Raw genomic sequence first — 15,068 nt, forward strand, 5'->3', positions numbered from 1 at the left:
GTATACATGATATTCTCTTAACAACTAGGTTAGCTGCATATTTTGATTTCCCTCCTTTCTATTGATTTGTTCACTGCGCCTCAAAATCAGGTGTGTAGAAGCAGCATTTCAAGTCTAGTTTTGTCTCTCTCTCATAAATTGATGCCAAAGAGGATTTTCTGTCAGTGCCATAACTCATCAGGTTGGAAAATGAAAGATGAAGACTCTGTGAAAGTTGTTTGTAACTTTTAATAAAATATTAAGCTGTATATTACAGTTTAAAAACTGAAAGCCAGTGAACTATCGAAAACCAATACTTACAAAAACCTGTCTGCAGGTGATATTTTTCCGCTCAAAATCAGTAATTACAGGATTTTGGTAGTTACTATAGCTGAAACAATTATAAATTGGTAATGTGGTTTGAAGGGTGCTGAAAGCGAACCGTGAATTCACGTGAGGAGCACTTAATTTTTAAATATATTTTAATCGCATTCTTTTTTTTTTTTGTTTTACGAAGTAGGCTTCCTTCCTATAAACCAAATAACAAATCGATCAAAGGATAGTGATAATCAACGGAACACGTTTATGAAGGCTGTTGTGATGAAGTTATATAGTATAATTTATATTCAAGATAACTGACTGGGCAATTCTGTGGCTAATCACAATACCAGCATCTTTTCTCTTTCTTTCTTTACAATAGCAAGAATCAACTAATTTTTTGGATATATTTTATTTATAACAGTACCTTAAGAACACTAAATTTGAAGAACAGAATGAAAACTAAAACTAACACTTTAAACTATTTCAAATCCAATTCAAACCGTGGTAGTAATTCAGGCTTAAAATCTTTCAAGCCTCAAAGAGAGCTTAGGGCCTGAAAAACAGCCTGTGATAATCAGAAACTTTCGTCTCCTCACCTGTACTATTCGCAAACAGTCAATAACTTTTAGAAGTTGATCCAACTTTTCTTGTCATTGTCTGCAACTTTGTGAGAACAAGACATCAGTAAATTAATAACTTCAGACAACATCAGTGCAGTTCTCTGTTTAATGGTTTTTGTTACACTAGTTTTGAGGAAATACTAGAATACACTCCCTTACATAAAGATAGCAATGGTACAAAATTCCTAAAGTTGTATTTCATTTTTATTTTCAAAAATCAAAACAATTTTCAATGAAAATGGAAAGCACGTATCTTACTAGTAGTAATACTGAAAATAACTTCTAAAATTAAGCGGATTCAATCGTTGTTGGTGACAGTACTTCAAAAGATTGATAACTGATTAGGCTTACATTTAGCGTCTAACTAATGCACTTTGTAGATTTCGTCACGACAGTCATTTGAAAAATAGAACGGTTAACTGTTACTTTATGGAAGTGACTGTGCTTGTTATGAGTAATAATTAAATAAAAGATTGTCAGTGTTCCTCTAAGCGTACGTTAAGTATACATTCGATAAAGCCATTTAGGAAAATGTTACAACCTATAGTTACGGTAGAATATCAACTTGACAATGTAACGCTGATGTTGACCAAAACAAGTAAAATCTGATCACATGACAGTACACATTTATAAATATTCAGTAAAATGTAAAGAATGTTACAGTATGAAGCTAATATTTAACAAGAAAATAAAACCTAAAAATGTTTCGTAAAATCGCGATGTTCTGGTTAGTAAATTAAAACCTTCTAGTACTTCCAAAGCTTGTAAAATTTATGCAAGTTTTAAGTTTAAAATGTAATTAGTCCTACGTGAAAGATATGGAATGTTCATGTCATAAACAATGTCTGTGATGTATTCCAACAAAGGTGCTAACAGTATTGAAGAACGAATAATAGCCAAGTATCTTTGAATATTCAAATACAACAAAAGCAACATAAAATTTATACCCATCTCCAGAAATAAACACAAAAATAGCAGAAAAACAAACTAGCGTTCCATGTAATACAAAAAATGTTGACCATTTTCGCACACATGCAGAAATATATATATTTCTTGGAAATAAAATTGAAACCATAAAACTCATGAATAAACCCACACTTCTACCAGTTACAACTGTTCGGTATATTTTGCAAAAAAAACCTATGGACTTTCATAGTTTTGGAAAATATAACTACTGAATAACAAAAAAAAAAAAAAAATTGTAACAGACCGAAACTACTTTAGAATACCTGTTGCACGTAAAAAAAAAAAAATCACGTATCTTTAGATACAGCGATAAGATTCATTTACTCGTTCATTCAGTATGCACAAGATGAAAATCAAAAGATTTTAGTATTTGAAATACTGAATACTTTTCATTATCAGATCTTTAATAAAACACGGAACTATTCTCTAAGGGCAGGAATACGTTTATCGCATAATATTGCAACACTGCACCAGAAAAACTTTGTCCTGTATTTGACTATATTTATATTTGAGCAGAATGCTTTTGATGATATGCAATTGTCAAATATTTAGCAATGAAGAACTTCCATCTAAATGACTTAAATAATTGAACAATTAAACGCCAATAGCGACTACTTAAAATCTTACTGTGAAAAACGTAATTTAAAAAATTGAAATTAACAATATCAAGGCACTGCCCTACAACAAGTATATACATGTTTGATATATCAACTCTTCCCAAGAAAATAATTCAATCCAAATCACTGTCAGTTTACGACTTCTGTTCATTCCCTCTTTTTATGTAATTTTAAGATTAAGGTCTCAAAACTAAACGTGTTTTACTTTATTCCATCAACCCTCACCATACTGCTGTTTTCTTTTACATGTAAAATGTTGATACTCAGCATGAAAAAAGAAAACGTCTTTTTAAGTTCAATGTCTGCCTATAAATATACAAATGTAATACAAAAAACATTCATTTATACTTAAAAATTCCCAATACGTTAGCAACATATTTCAATTTCATAATCAAACCACAAGAAAAAGCAGAACTAGGTGTAAACATCACTTATGTACAATTTCGTGTTTATACAATATTTAAAACAAATATTTTATAGTCCAGTGGGTCATTCTCAGTAGTTTTAATAAAAGTAGAAAGATTCATATAAATGATAAATGAAAAAAAGAAATAATAAAACTAAGGATGGAGAACAAAATTATTTGCATATAAGTTGTGTTTCCTCAAAAACATCCCAGAGCTACAAAGAAGCTGATCAAATTCATATTTGTACTAATTTCAATTCCAACTACAAACATAAATTCAGATCTTATCCAGATAAATTTCATTGTATTCTTTATTCTCCCAGCAATTGTTATTGTTGTCTCAGCTGCACTTTTCTCAAACACCAAAATTCATGTTTCAATTTACTTCCAAAATTTAAAATATTACAATACAATTTCAAATATCATAGCAATTTTATTGTTACATGCAAGGTCTTTATTTTAGATACAGAAGTATATACAAGTACTTTCAACATTAATTTTTTTCATGTATTAAATTTCAATGTAGTATTTCCTAAAACCCAAGTTGTGTCTGTTGAAAAACAAAATTTAACTCAAATCTCTGTATTACAAATACTTTATACAAAATGGTGTGAAATGTTAAGGCATATTTTGAACACACACACATATTTCTAACCATAGAAAAATCCAATCCGTTAAACATTACAACAAACAACACAGATTTAAGTAAGCTTATGAATCATTTTGAATGATTTCTATGTTTTAATATATTATTTACACCTCTGTCCATAGCTTGAAAATGTTCAGTTTGTGGCAAACTGATTGTATCATGTTAAGTCCTGAACAAAAAAATTCAATATAAAAAAACATTAACTGGTGATTGAAGTTTCAAGAGATTGTGAAAGTTTTTGGTTTGTTTTTTTGTAAACAATCTCTTTAAAAATTACTACAATTCCATGATTTTACCAAGTTTAGGAATAATAAATTAAATTATTTTTACCCATTTAACAAAAAAAAACAAACAAACCTGGAATTCCCAACCATTACAAAATAAATTACATATTTAAAATGGTGACACTGATTAGGGTACTTAAATATTAGTCACTATTTATACTTGAAACTCACATGTATAATGTTGAAATTTGGATATGTAAAATGTACAATTTATCTTTGCCATGTTAAAAGATCAGATTTCCAGAAGACTTTATTGTGTGTTTTAAGAATTGATTTTAAAATAAGATTTTTCTTATCAGAATTTAACCTGATTCAATTTATCAAACAATACTGTATATTTACCAACAAAGTAAATGTACCTTGTTTAATGATATACAATGATTTAATGAAGAATACAAACATCCAAGAACATATTTTTACCACTCTAGTGGGTATGAGCTGTAGAAGAAAACTGTAAAAATGTACTTTCAATAAAATTCAAAACAAATATACCTTTAATTATGTAAAGATTACTAATGTATTCATCCACTCATGTTTCTTACAATTTGGGAGTGCCTAATAAAAAGGTTACAATGTTAAACATTAATCCCAATTTAAGTATGACTTTTCTTTAAAGATTTACTTCACAGAAAACAGAAATGATCAACTGTTCATCACAGTCTGTGATGAGAGAGAATTTCTAAGGGTCACTTTTTTGCAAAAATTCTGCCCAAACTCAGGATAGATTTCCATTTAATAGGTGTCAAAAAACTTTTTTCTTAATATAAATGCAAGATATCTCACTTTATAATATATAGAGAAAAAAAATAAGTGTAATTTAATGGTTATTTTAATTTTTAACGGTTTATAATTAAAAAATGTAGAAACTGTCAATTATTAACTTCAAATAAAAGTAACAGAAGACGATGGTACATCTTTATATAAAAATTAATAAGATCTACCAGTAATTCAAATATCTTTAAAAGAAAAACCTTTTTCTTTCACTTAAGAAAATGTCCAGTTTGGTTGGTTGTGGAGAAAATAACAGAAGGCTTTTAATAAAATACAGTACACAAGTTTTATGAGCAATTTCTAAAATAACAAAAGCCCAATAAAATCTATACCATTATAAAGGTTGCTTTGTTATATTTACTACGTAAATAATTAACATGTATCTTTTGACCACAGAACCAAACAATACATCAGAGGATTCTAAATGAATCGTACATCAAAATATCATGACTATGATATGGGGGCAAATCTACAAGTTTTCAAGTTCATGTTGAATTCACAAAAAAATGGAGACTGAAAGAAACAAGTTTATAACAACTTCAAAATTTTAATATAAATTTTCAGCATGTGACTATATTTTCCTGCTATCTTGTATAAAGTAAAACACTTGGTTCTAAAGAACAAGAAAAGGTGGGAGACTGGAGGGTAAATATTTATTTCTAATTTGTTTATGCAACTTATATTGCATTTGCATGTACCATAAAATTAGAGGTTTCCAAGCTATGGCCAGATAAGTAGAAGTTGAATGTGTGTGTGTATATATATATATATACACACACACACACACACACAGATATACAAAATCAACTTTCCCAACACTTAGAGATCTATTAGCATCTCTAGGCAATAAAAATTCTGAAGGCTTTATAGCTTCAAGGTCAAAAACGTTTATAATAACCACACCCTTATTATTTACAAGGTATAAGCAGTTTTAAGATGTACCTTTGTCTCTTGTAGCTTTTTAAGTGATGTACTGGTAAGTTAGGAAAGCTTGGCCTAGTAAAACAGTTATAGTACATGTAAAAAACACATGATGAACTATCTCATGTTTTTCGAGGACCACATTAACTTTTCCACGTCTACACGGTGCAAAAGTTTCCAGATAATCCTGAAAGTTAGAGAACTATGTAATTTTCACTCACTAAAACTTCCACCTTCTACAAATGTTCACACATATATATCCAGCATATTAATTAACATAATAGTTGTTGCTAGGAGACAGAAGTCTAGTAGTAGTCAAACAGTTATTATCTGTTAACCTACATGGGCTCATCAGTGCTCCAGTGAATTCTCTCAATGGTGTTAGCTTTATGATTGTTCTGTTCTTCAAAGTAACAATTTCTACATCATAGAGTAGATCAACGTAGGAACACTCAAAATTCTATAAAGATGGTTCACCTTCCAATAACAGACTGGAGATGGCTCATCTTTGAATGAAACATCAATGGTGAAAAACACTTCCACTGTAAATGACGAACTCTTTCATTTTCATCTTGCAATGCAACTTGGCAATCTTTGCAAAATATGCAACTCTAAAGGGAAGCCTACATGCTGTAAGTAGACAGGATGTTTTTGATATGATCAATAGTTTTAATATTTCTGTTATCTATGATCAAGACCCACAGACTGGTACTTCATTTAACAAATGATACCAAAAATATTTATTTCTGCTCTCACAGATAATTACTGACGAAGAGGAATAAATTTACTCCTCTTTGATATTAAACACAGATACTTATCCAAATAAACAAAAAGAACTCCTTTTAACCTGGCCTTTAGGTGGCTGTATAATTAAACATCCGGTATAGCAGTTAATGTTGTCATTGGCCATCTTTCCATACTTGCAATAAGGTTCTGAAACAGGAAGGCATGTTGGCATGACAAAACATTCAAAAAACACATATGTATGCTATTATTGCACCAGCAAGTAAAGAGAAATTAAAAACGTGTAGATGCTGACAACAGTCACAAGACAGTTACACAAAACCTTAACATCAACATGTTGTAACATCATATTATTGTTTCACATTTCCCTCCAACAAGTCCAGTTACAAGTTAAATAATCATCTCCCTTAACAACATGAGATCTCTTACATCAAGAGACATATAATCAGGTAAAAACAAGTTAAACAAATGTAGCTCATGCTGTCTCTACAAAAGTCATAAATCATGCAATGGTTTGGTATAACAAAATAAAAGACAAATATCTCTCTTGATTCACTGCAGTAAAGCAGTTCATGAAATTATGAATTGTGATTTTAACAAAGTATGACAGAGTTTATATAAAAACAAAATTCTAACATCAAAGATCAACCAATATTTTGTGCATGCACTATCATCTTAATTTGAAAAAGTCAGTGCAATGCCAAAGTTCTTCACAGATTTGTAAGTTATTGAAGAAGGTTAAAATCATAAGCCCAACATCAAGGACATTTGTACTTGACAATCTCTTTCAAACACAATGAAACATCTACCCTTTTAAAAACTTTCTCCCAACCTATATGTATATATAGACAGACACACAAACAGTAAACAGGTTTCAATGCAAACCCCAGTTTAGTCATACTTAATGCACGTAAGTTAAGAAACTTACAAGGTAAAGAAATACAAATTACACGTGGTATTGGCAATACACAGATAGATATTCAGCTGTTGTCATGGCAACATGTCTCCTCGCTCTCTCTCTCTCTCTTACTTTCTGATTTAGCTGCCTGACCTGATCCACAAAACAGTGTTTTCATACTAAATCTGCTAATGTAGACATCAAGAACTTAAAACAAGTGACTTCATCTACTAAGATCGAGCAGTGCCATTGAGCTGTTTCTGAGAATATATGGAAGGTCCATTAAGAATCTGAGAGGATTGTGGATGCATTCCTACTGTGTGGTTCATATTACATTTCAAGGAATACACACTGTCCATTTGACTCAATCGTTCCAGAGTAGGTACCAAGTCACGGAGTTCGGTGTCAGACATATCATCAAACCATGAAGAGATCGGCACCTGGATTACAAATAATTCAGTAACTGTGATAAGTCTGCTTTTATGTTTTTACAATGCTGCATCTGACCTACAATAAAATATCATTGCAAGACTACATAAAACATAATTTTCATATTGTTAAAATTTTTCACCATACCTCCTATTATTTTCCAACTGAACATAATATGGATCAATTTGACTTGGAAAAAAACGAATACAGTATTATACAATGGTCGTATCAAATACTTCTTTTCTCTCATATTGATGTATTTTCCAACCAAAGCTGAACCAATTCAACCATCAGTTTATGCTAATACTTACAACAAAACAGTTATTTTCTGAACATGTGTAATAAGATTTTATGACTGTAACTTGTCACACCCAATAAATACATACAGTATTTTAAATCATAATACTGAAAATGATCAACCGTTTGGAAAGAATCTGATCAGTTTAATTAGTAAATTAAAAAAACATGAGATATGCAAGTTCTTACACAAAATGACAGGAGCAAATGTGCAACACAAAAATGCAGTTGGTTCTAAATGCATAATACATATCGGTAGTTCAATCGTTTTCCTAACAGGCCTTATCAGGGTTGTGGATTTGTGCTATTTTTAGATCATGATGTAATGCAACAGTCTGCATGCACAAATAGAAACTGGAATCAACACTGGCAGAGCTACAAGGAATTTCATTTATAGATGTGCTTTTGGATTGTGATTAGTGAACATTGACTGAATATCAAGATAAACACATTCAGGTAATAAATTGACTCTTCAAAGCAATTTTAATCTTTTTTTTTTTCTTCCCTCCTCTTCCAAATGACATGGGGGAGATACAAAAACACAGTTGGGTTTCATAGTCCCTAATCAAATATTGTCTAAGAAAATTACAGATCAATTTATTGCCCATGTTTCTCTGTCAACTGGCCTTTTATCAATGAGGAATAAGATTTTCCTCATTTACCCTATACTGGGTAGGAATTAAAAGGTGAGTGTAGATGAACTAATGTATTTTTATTGTTCAGTGTTTTATAATATCAAATAACATCACAAGAATTACATTCATTCTTTCAAAAAAGGGGGTTTTGAATATACAATGCATTAGTATGTGAAATAAGTTCCGAAATTAACAGTGAGTTTGGGCCAAAAGGACGAAAATTCTATTATGGAACTGCTACAAATGCAAGCAATCACAATTCCATGTAATTCAGTTAATTATCCCTGTGTAATAAGTCTACAGATCAATTATTACTTGCTATGAGTCGATTTCGTATATGTGGATATATAATCACAATGAAAACAGACTACTTTTTTTCCATTGGGTATACGTTTTTAAAGTTACATAGGATGATGGAAAACTGAAAATAACTTGTGTGAATAAAAAAAAAAAAATTGATAAAGCCACCTTACCTTTCTAACACAATCGCGCAATTTCTTGTGACTGGGAGCCAACAACATTGCAACCAACTTTTCAGCTGAGTATTTGAATGTTGATTTATATTTTCATAACAAAATTTGGCCCTTGGAACATCCTCTTCCAACAATTTCATTCTCAAAAAAGGCCCTGCGTGTGCCATTCTGTCAGCCAAACAGCTGGTTTGTTTGCCCATACATTCTGGATCCACGTGAGCTCATTATAAATAGCACTCGCATCATCGTGCTGTGACGTCAGCAGAACCCTAACCGTGATAAGGCCTATTGCAATGCCCTTTATGTACTTTCTATTGTAACATAATTTTGGTAGCTGCTGACTTAAATTTTCATAGTTTAGAAACATGTCAACCATAAAACCCATCTAAATGTAATACAAGAAAATGGAATAAACACAATAAACAAAAAAAAAAAAAAGATTTTCTTATAATAAACACTTGGCTTCATTTACCAGTAAATTTGTAGTTTTTATTTGAAAATTCATAAAGTGGTAATCATAATACTTAAGAATTGACGTAATACCATCATGAGTTGTAAGTTATTTAAATTTCTATTGCTTTAAATAATAAAATATAGCATTCAATAGGATGTCTGATCACACCCAAATATTGTTTGATGTTTGTTTATTGGTTTGGACAAAATTGTTACCATAAACTTTTAACCCCAAAAGAAATACACGTTCTTTCCATCCCCAAAGTAAAGCTGTAGTTATAAGCTTTGTATATCATGCACAGATGTCTAGAAATGGACAAAACAACATTAGGGAACAGAAACGAACCTTCTGGTCCATCTATGTTGTTGTATTCACAAAATTAAACAAAATCCTTAAAAAAAAACAAAAAACTCATGGCCAGACGTTCTTCCTTAAACTTCCTTAAATTAACTGCATCTACCACATGCAAAGGTAACCTATTCCAGAGACCAACCATCCTGTTATAAAAATAAAGCTGTCTTAGCTGAAGGTTACTTCTTCCCTGCCAAAATTTATATTTGTTTTCCTTAGTCTTATCTTCACCATTAAATATGAAAGAAAAAGATACATCAACACTGTCAATTCCTTTATCAATTTTAAGCACATTGATCACATCCCCTCAAATTCTTCTTTTCTGAAGAGTAAACAAGTACAAGGATAACCTATCCTCATATGATAACCTTTCTATCTCAGGTATCATCACAGCAGTTTTCAATCCTTTCCAATAATGCCCATTCAATGTTCTCTCCGAGATAAGGGAATCAAGACTGAACACAATACTTCAAATGTGGCCTCTTTAGACTTGTATCCAATACTTCTGTAAATTTCTACCCTTCCCTACATCATTAGCTCCTACATGCACTACAAAGAGTATATTACTATTAGATATACATCTTTACTACATCACTTATTCTGTCAGTTATATCCTACATCCCTGATTCTGAATATAATAATCTCTTTTCCTCTATTTGCCAAACAGACTATCTTATCTACTTGTTATACTAAATAATCTCCAATACCAATAACATCCTTAAGTTTCCTGTTCCCATTCTCATCTGTCCCTTTTGTTATCCATTTTTGCTCAAGTTCATCATTTACACAAGTTAAAAGATGAAATATGATCCTCACCAGTCTGATCCTTTATAATTAAATCACTAGCCCTATTATTACTACTTTTGACCTCTTCAAAGTCATCTACAATTTTCAATCTCCTACGTCCTGCTGCAACTTCATACAGATTACCTTTCTTCTCTTCCATCACCTCCACCCATTTAAAACAGCTTTCAATTTCTCTTTCTATCTACAAACTCAATATACAAATTGTACAATCTCCTGAAATGTGCATGTCAGTCCCAAATAAAACCCACATTATCATCATTACTGTACATCCCTAAGAACTTTCCAGTCATATTAAGCCAAATCTGCATAAAAGTTTTATTATTTTCTTTTAATGTACACAAAAGATTACTCCATCATACAATAAGGACACAATAAAAATATGATCAGAAATTGCTACTTAAAACAAGTTCTTCTATGCCATTTTATTAAACTGTTGCACATAGAGCTTTCTTTAATTAAATTCTTTCACAATCAGAAGATAACTCATACCCATTATTAAGAAAGTAAATCTTTACACTTGCCTGCAAAATAATTATTAATTCTAAAATAGCAACATACTAAGTTTTAATCTTACTCCAAGTTACAAAATCAAAGTTAACATTTTTCTTACTTGAACATATATTTCTGATAGATACCTCTGTACACACACAAAGGTTCTTCTCGAGATCAAGAGTTCTGCCATTGAGATTTGCAAGCTACCAGGTTTAAGTAAGCTGATCTAATTTTGGTTGAAAACATGTGAATTTATGCTACTGCATTACAATGTCATCATGCAGTAGATCCCTCCACTAATAAGAGTAAAACACATCTCCATATGCAATGGTTCCCTCTATATTTGTGTTCTTGAATCCCCATTCTGTGATGGGGCAATGAATAAGTGTGTTCTGGAAAAGTGAGAGAACAGATGGGAATATGCACAGTGACTAGCAGAAACATATTTTCAGGTATGGAAAATATTAACTTCAAAAACAAATATTTAACTCTTAACACACAAAGTTAAAATCTCATGTTGAGATGGTGGAAGGACCAGTATGAAAATTACTTAGACTAGATCCCTTTATAAAGCATGTGGGGTATGACATCTCATGGAAGACTGTATCTTGTCTTATCCAGGGTATACTCTTTTATAAAGATGTGGGGTGACTTTCAATACACTCTGATGTCACCTCAGTTCCAATTTTCACCGTAGAGGGACTATTTGTTGTAGTATCAGTAGTTATGTCCCAACTGGTGAGAATTCTTCATGATCCAACAGCTGGGAACTAGCAAAAGGTAAGGGTCTCTCATGTTTCACTCAACAAAAGAAGAGAAATTGTGCAGACGAAACCTGGAGAATACACACAAATCTCCACTGATCTCTCTGTATAGAAAGGTCTCTTAAGAGTGTACAACAGGTGACTGCAAAACCCTATATTTAAAAGCTAGTAAGTGCTTGCTGGAAATGGAGGCAGAGACACTACTTCAGTACTACCTTTTTCAATGATAATCTATGGAACAAGTACAGATATAAAAAACATAACAACCCATCTCACTGTGGGAACTTGTAGAGCCAGGACAGATGATATGAGTACTTTCCCTTAGCCTGGCTCACTGCAGGATTTGTGGCAAATATACCCTGGGAGGCAACCTAGTTGCCTCAGGGAATGCTATAGTAATTGTGAGACAAAAAAATTTTTTTTCACTCACACTCCCATACAAAGAGGGTAGACTGAGAAGGGCCATAAGCAGAAGTCTAAAACCCTACACAGAAAAGAAAGCTAAGTGGAACAGAGTTGGTGACAAAAAAATGAGTTGTAGTCCACAGGCCAGCCTGAAGAAAAGCATCAAAAGTCAGTGAGCTAGAGGACATGGGAGGTGACAAGTCTGATTAAAAGAGGCACTACAGAGCTTACATTCATCCACGTCCAAAATAGTATAGATCAGATGAATGATCAGACAGATTCATCCTGAAGGGTAGAAGCAGAGAAAACCCAAGTATAAGAATGGGCTCTAAGAATGAAAGAATGGTGGTCAGAACCCCTTAAATAGGAATAAATGTGACAAACAATGAACAGCCCGATACCTAAATAAGCATAGAGATGTGATATATAGTAAAAAAAGGATAAGACTGAACAGAATAAAGGACAAAGTTTAGTGTGGTTGATGAGAATTTGGGAGAAAACCATGGTAAGGACATTCAAACAATGCCAACTACAAATAAAGAAGAAATGTGTGACCAGGGAGATGATACATTAAACAAGCTGTTTGAGGTTTAAGAGGGTCCTGGATAAGAGTATGAACTACAGTTAGATTTCAAATAGGCAAAAAGGAGAATGGTGGGTTCTGTTGATCAGAAAGGAACAGGGCATCAGGATAGAAAGAAGGTGGTAAAAGCAGCACTCAGTAATCCAAGATGGAAGAGACAGACAAGCAACATGAAAGAGAGGAGTGAATATATTATAAATCAGATTGATCAGAGGAAAAGTGGTGAAAAAGAGACCAACAGCAATAAGTATGTCATGTACTGTGGTACTCAAAGAGGAAGAAGGTTGACCAGAGTGGAACAATTGGGAGATAAACTACAATACGGAAAGACTCTGAGAGAGATGGACCAGACAAATCCTATAAATGAAGATGAAGGAATGTTTCTCCCTGATGTTGGATTGACATGTGAAATTTGATCAGTAAGGATGGTATATAAGGAAGGGAAAGGGAGAGACTTGGATGAAAGAAGATGGATTGTGGAAACCAAAGTTCAGATCATCAGTGAGAAGTTAAAAATAGGATTCTGCAAGGGGAATTTATATGCAAAAACGGCTCGTTTGGGCTGAGAAAACACTTTACATAGAAGAGCGAACAACGTTTCGACCTTCTTCGGTCATCGTCAGGTTCACAAAGAAAGAGGTAACTGACGGAAGCTGACCACATGTTTGAAAGGGGTTGTGTAACTGTGTGTCGAAATGTAGAGGCGGTATTAGATGTTTGAATATATAATATTTATTATATTAATATAGGTATAAAGGCGTTCCTTTATATTGGTTTATTTTGGGTTTAAGTTGTTGTATAAGTAAGGCTTCTTTAATTTTACGTTTGTTTATGTTTGTTTCTTTATTTAGTATTTGAGTGTTTTCTATGGTTATGTTGTGTTTATTTGACTTGCAGTGTTCGAAAGCGTGTGAAGGTGACTTTTATGTTCTTTGAATCTGGTTTCCATTTTCTACTTGTTTCTCAATATAGAAGTCGTGGCAGTTATCACATTGTATTTTATAAATAATGTTGGTGTGGTGTTTGTCAGTGTAGTTTTACATAGTATAGACCTCAGTTTTGTGCGGGTTTTGAATAAATTTGGTATTAATGGAATGTCATATTTTGTTACTAATTTTGCCAAATGTTGGTTATTTGTTTGCTGATGTCGGAATATATGGTATACAGCAGTATATGGTTTAGTGGTTTTTGATTCTTGAGCTGTATTTACTTTAGTTGGTTGATTTTGCTTTCTGTCTAGGTGTGCGCATTATAATGTTTTCTACGGTTTGTGGAGGAAACTTATTGATGTTGGTGAAGTATTGTTTTATTTTGTCTAATTCATCGTTAATTTTATCTGGTGAGCATAGTTTTATGGCTGTGTTTATTTGGTTTCTTAGTATGTTGAGTTTTTGTTTTATTTCATGTGCTGAGTCCCAAGGAATGTATAGTCCAGTATGGGTGATTTTTCGGTGGATTTCTGTTTGGAATTGTGTATCAGTTCTTGTAATTTTGAGGTTAAGAAATGATATTTGATTGTTTTCTTCCTGTTCACATGTGAAGTTGATGTTGGGATGTATAGAGTTAATGTGATTGAAAAAATTAAGTATGTGTTCTGTAGATTTGAATTCCATAACCGTGTCATCTACATATCTATACCAGTATAGTGGTGGATGTAATGCTGTGTTAATTGCTTGTGTTTCAACTTGTGTCATAAAATATTGGCTAGAACTGGTGATACTGGGTTGCCCATGCTTAGGCCGTTTGTTTGTATATAGTTTTGGTTGTTGAACATGAAGTTTGTCTTTATCGTGGTGAATTCTATGAGGGTTGCTAACTGGTTACTGGGAATTTCTATAGTTGGGTTAGGGTCTCGGATATAGAGTTCTAAGGCTATCTTGCAGGCTTCAGTGGTTGGAACTTCTGTAAAGAGGGATATAACATCGAAACTGGCCATTAAGGCTTTATGATTAAGTTGATTTAGATTAGACTTGAAATTAAAAGAGTCTTTGATAAATGAGCTGGCTGATGTTACATATTTGGAGAATGCCCATGCTATGTATTTACCAAGGTTGTAATTAAACGATTCATATGTGGACATTATTGGTCGTAATGGACAATCTGGTTTATGAGGTTTGGGGATGCGTATATTAGTGGTGTGCGTGAGTCGGTTTTACGTAGGTAGGAATAAAGTGTTTGTGAAATTGTGTTGGCTTTTTTCAT

General features: G+C 32.4%; 1 protein-coding gene across 6 annotated transcripts in view; it reads right to left on the bottom strand.

The window, feature by feature from the left end:
* Window positions 1-274: 274 nt before the first annotated feature.
* Window positions 275-15,068, bottom strand: part of LOC143222087 (carboxy-terminal domain RNA polymerase II polypeptide A small phosphatase 1-like) — a 49,415-nt gene continuing 34,621 nt past the window's right edge. For 2 of the 6 annotated variants that reach the window (XM_076448010.1, XM_076448009.1), the window contains exon 8: window positions 3,341-7,616. In XM_076448010.1, coding sequence (XP_076304125.1) covers window positions 7,407-7,616 — 210 coding nt within the window. In that variant the 3' untranslated portion in view covers window positions 3,341-7,406. Of the gene's footprint in view, window positions 964-3,340; window positions 7,617-11,232; window positions 11,507-15,068 lie in introns of those variants that run through there. The other 4 variants (XR_013012000.1, XR_013011999.1, XM_076448012.1 and 1 more) reach the window with 4 other exon arrangements.

The sequence above is a fragment of the Tachypleus tridentatus genome, chromosome 8 (assembly GCF_004210375.1).
Source record: "Tachypleus tridentatus isolate NWPU-2018 chromosome 8, ASM421037v1, whole genome shotgun sequence".
NCBI classification, from domain to species: domain Eukaryota; kingdom Metazoa; phylum Arthropoda; class Merostomata; order Xiphosura; family Limulidae; genus Tachypleus; species Tachypleus tridentatus.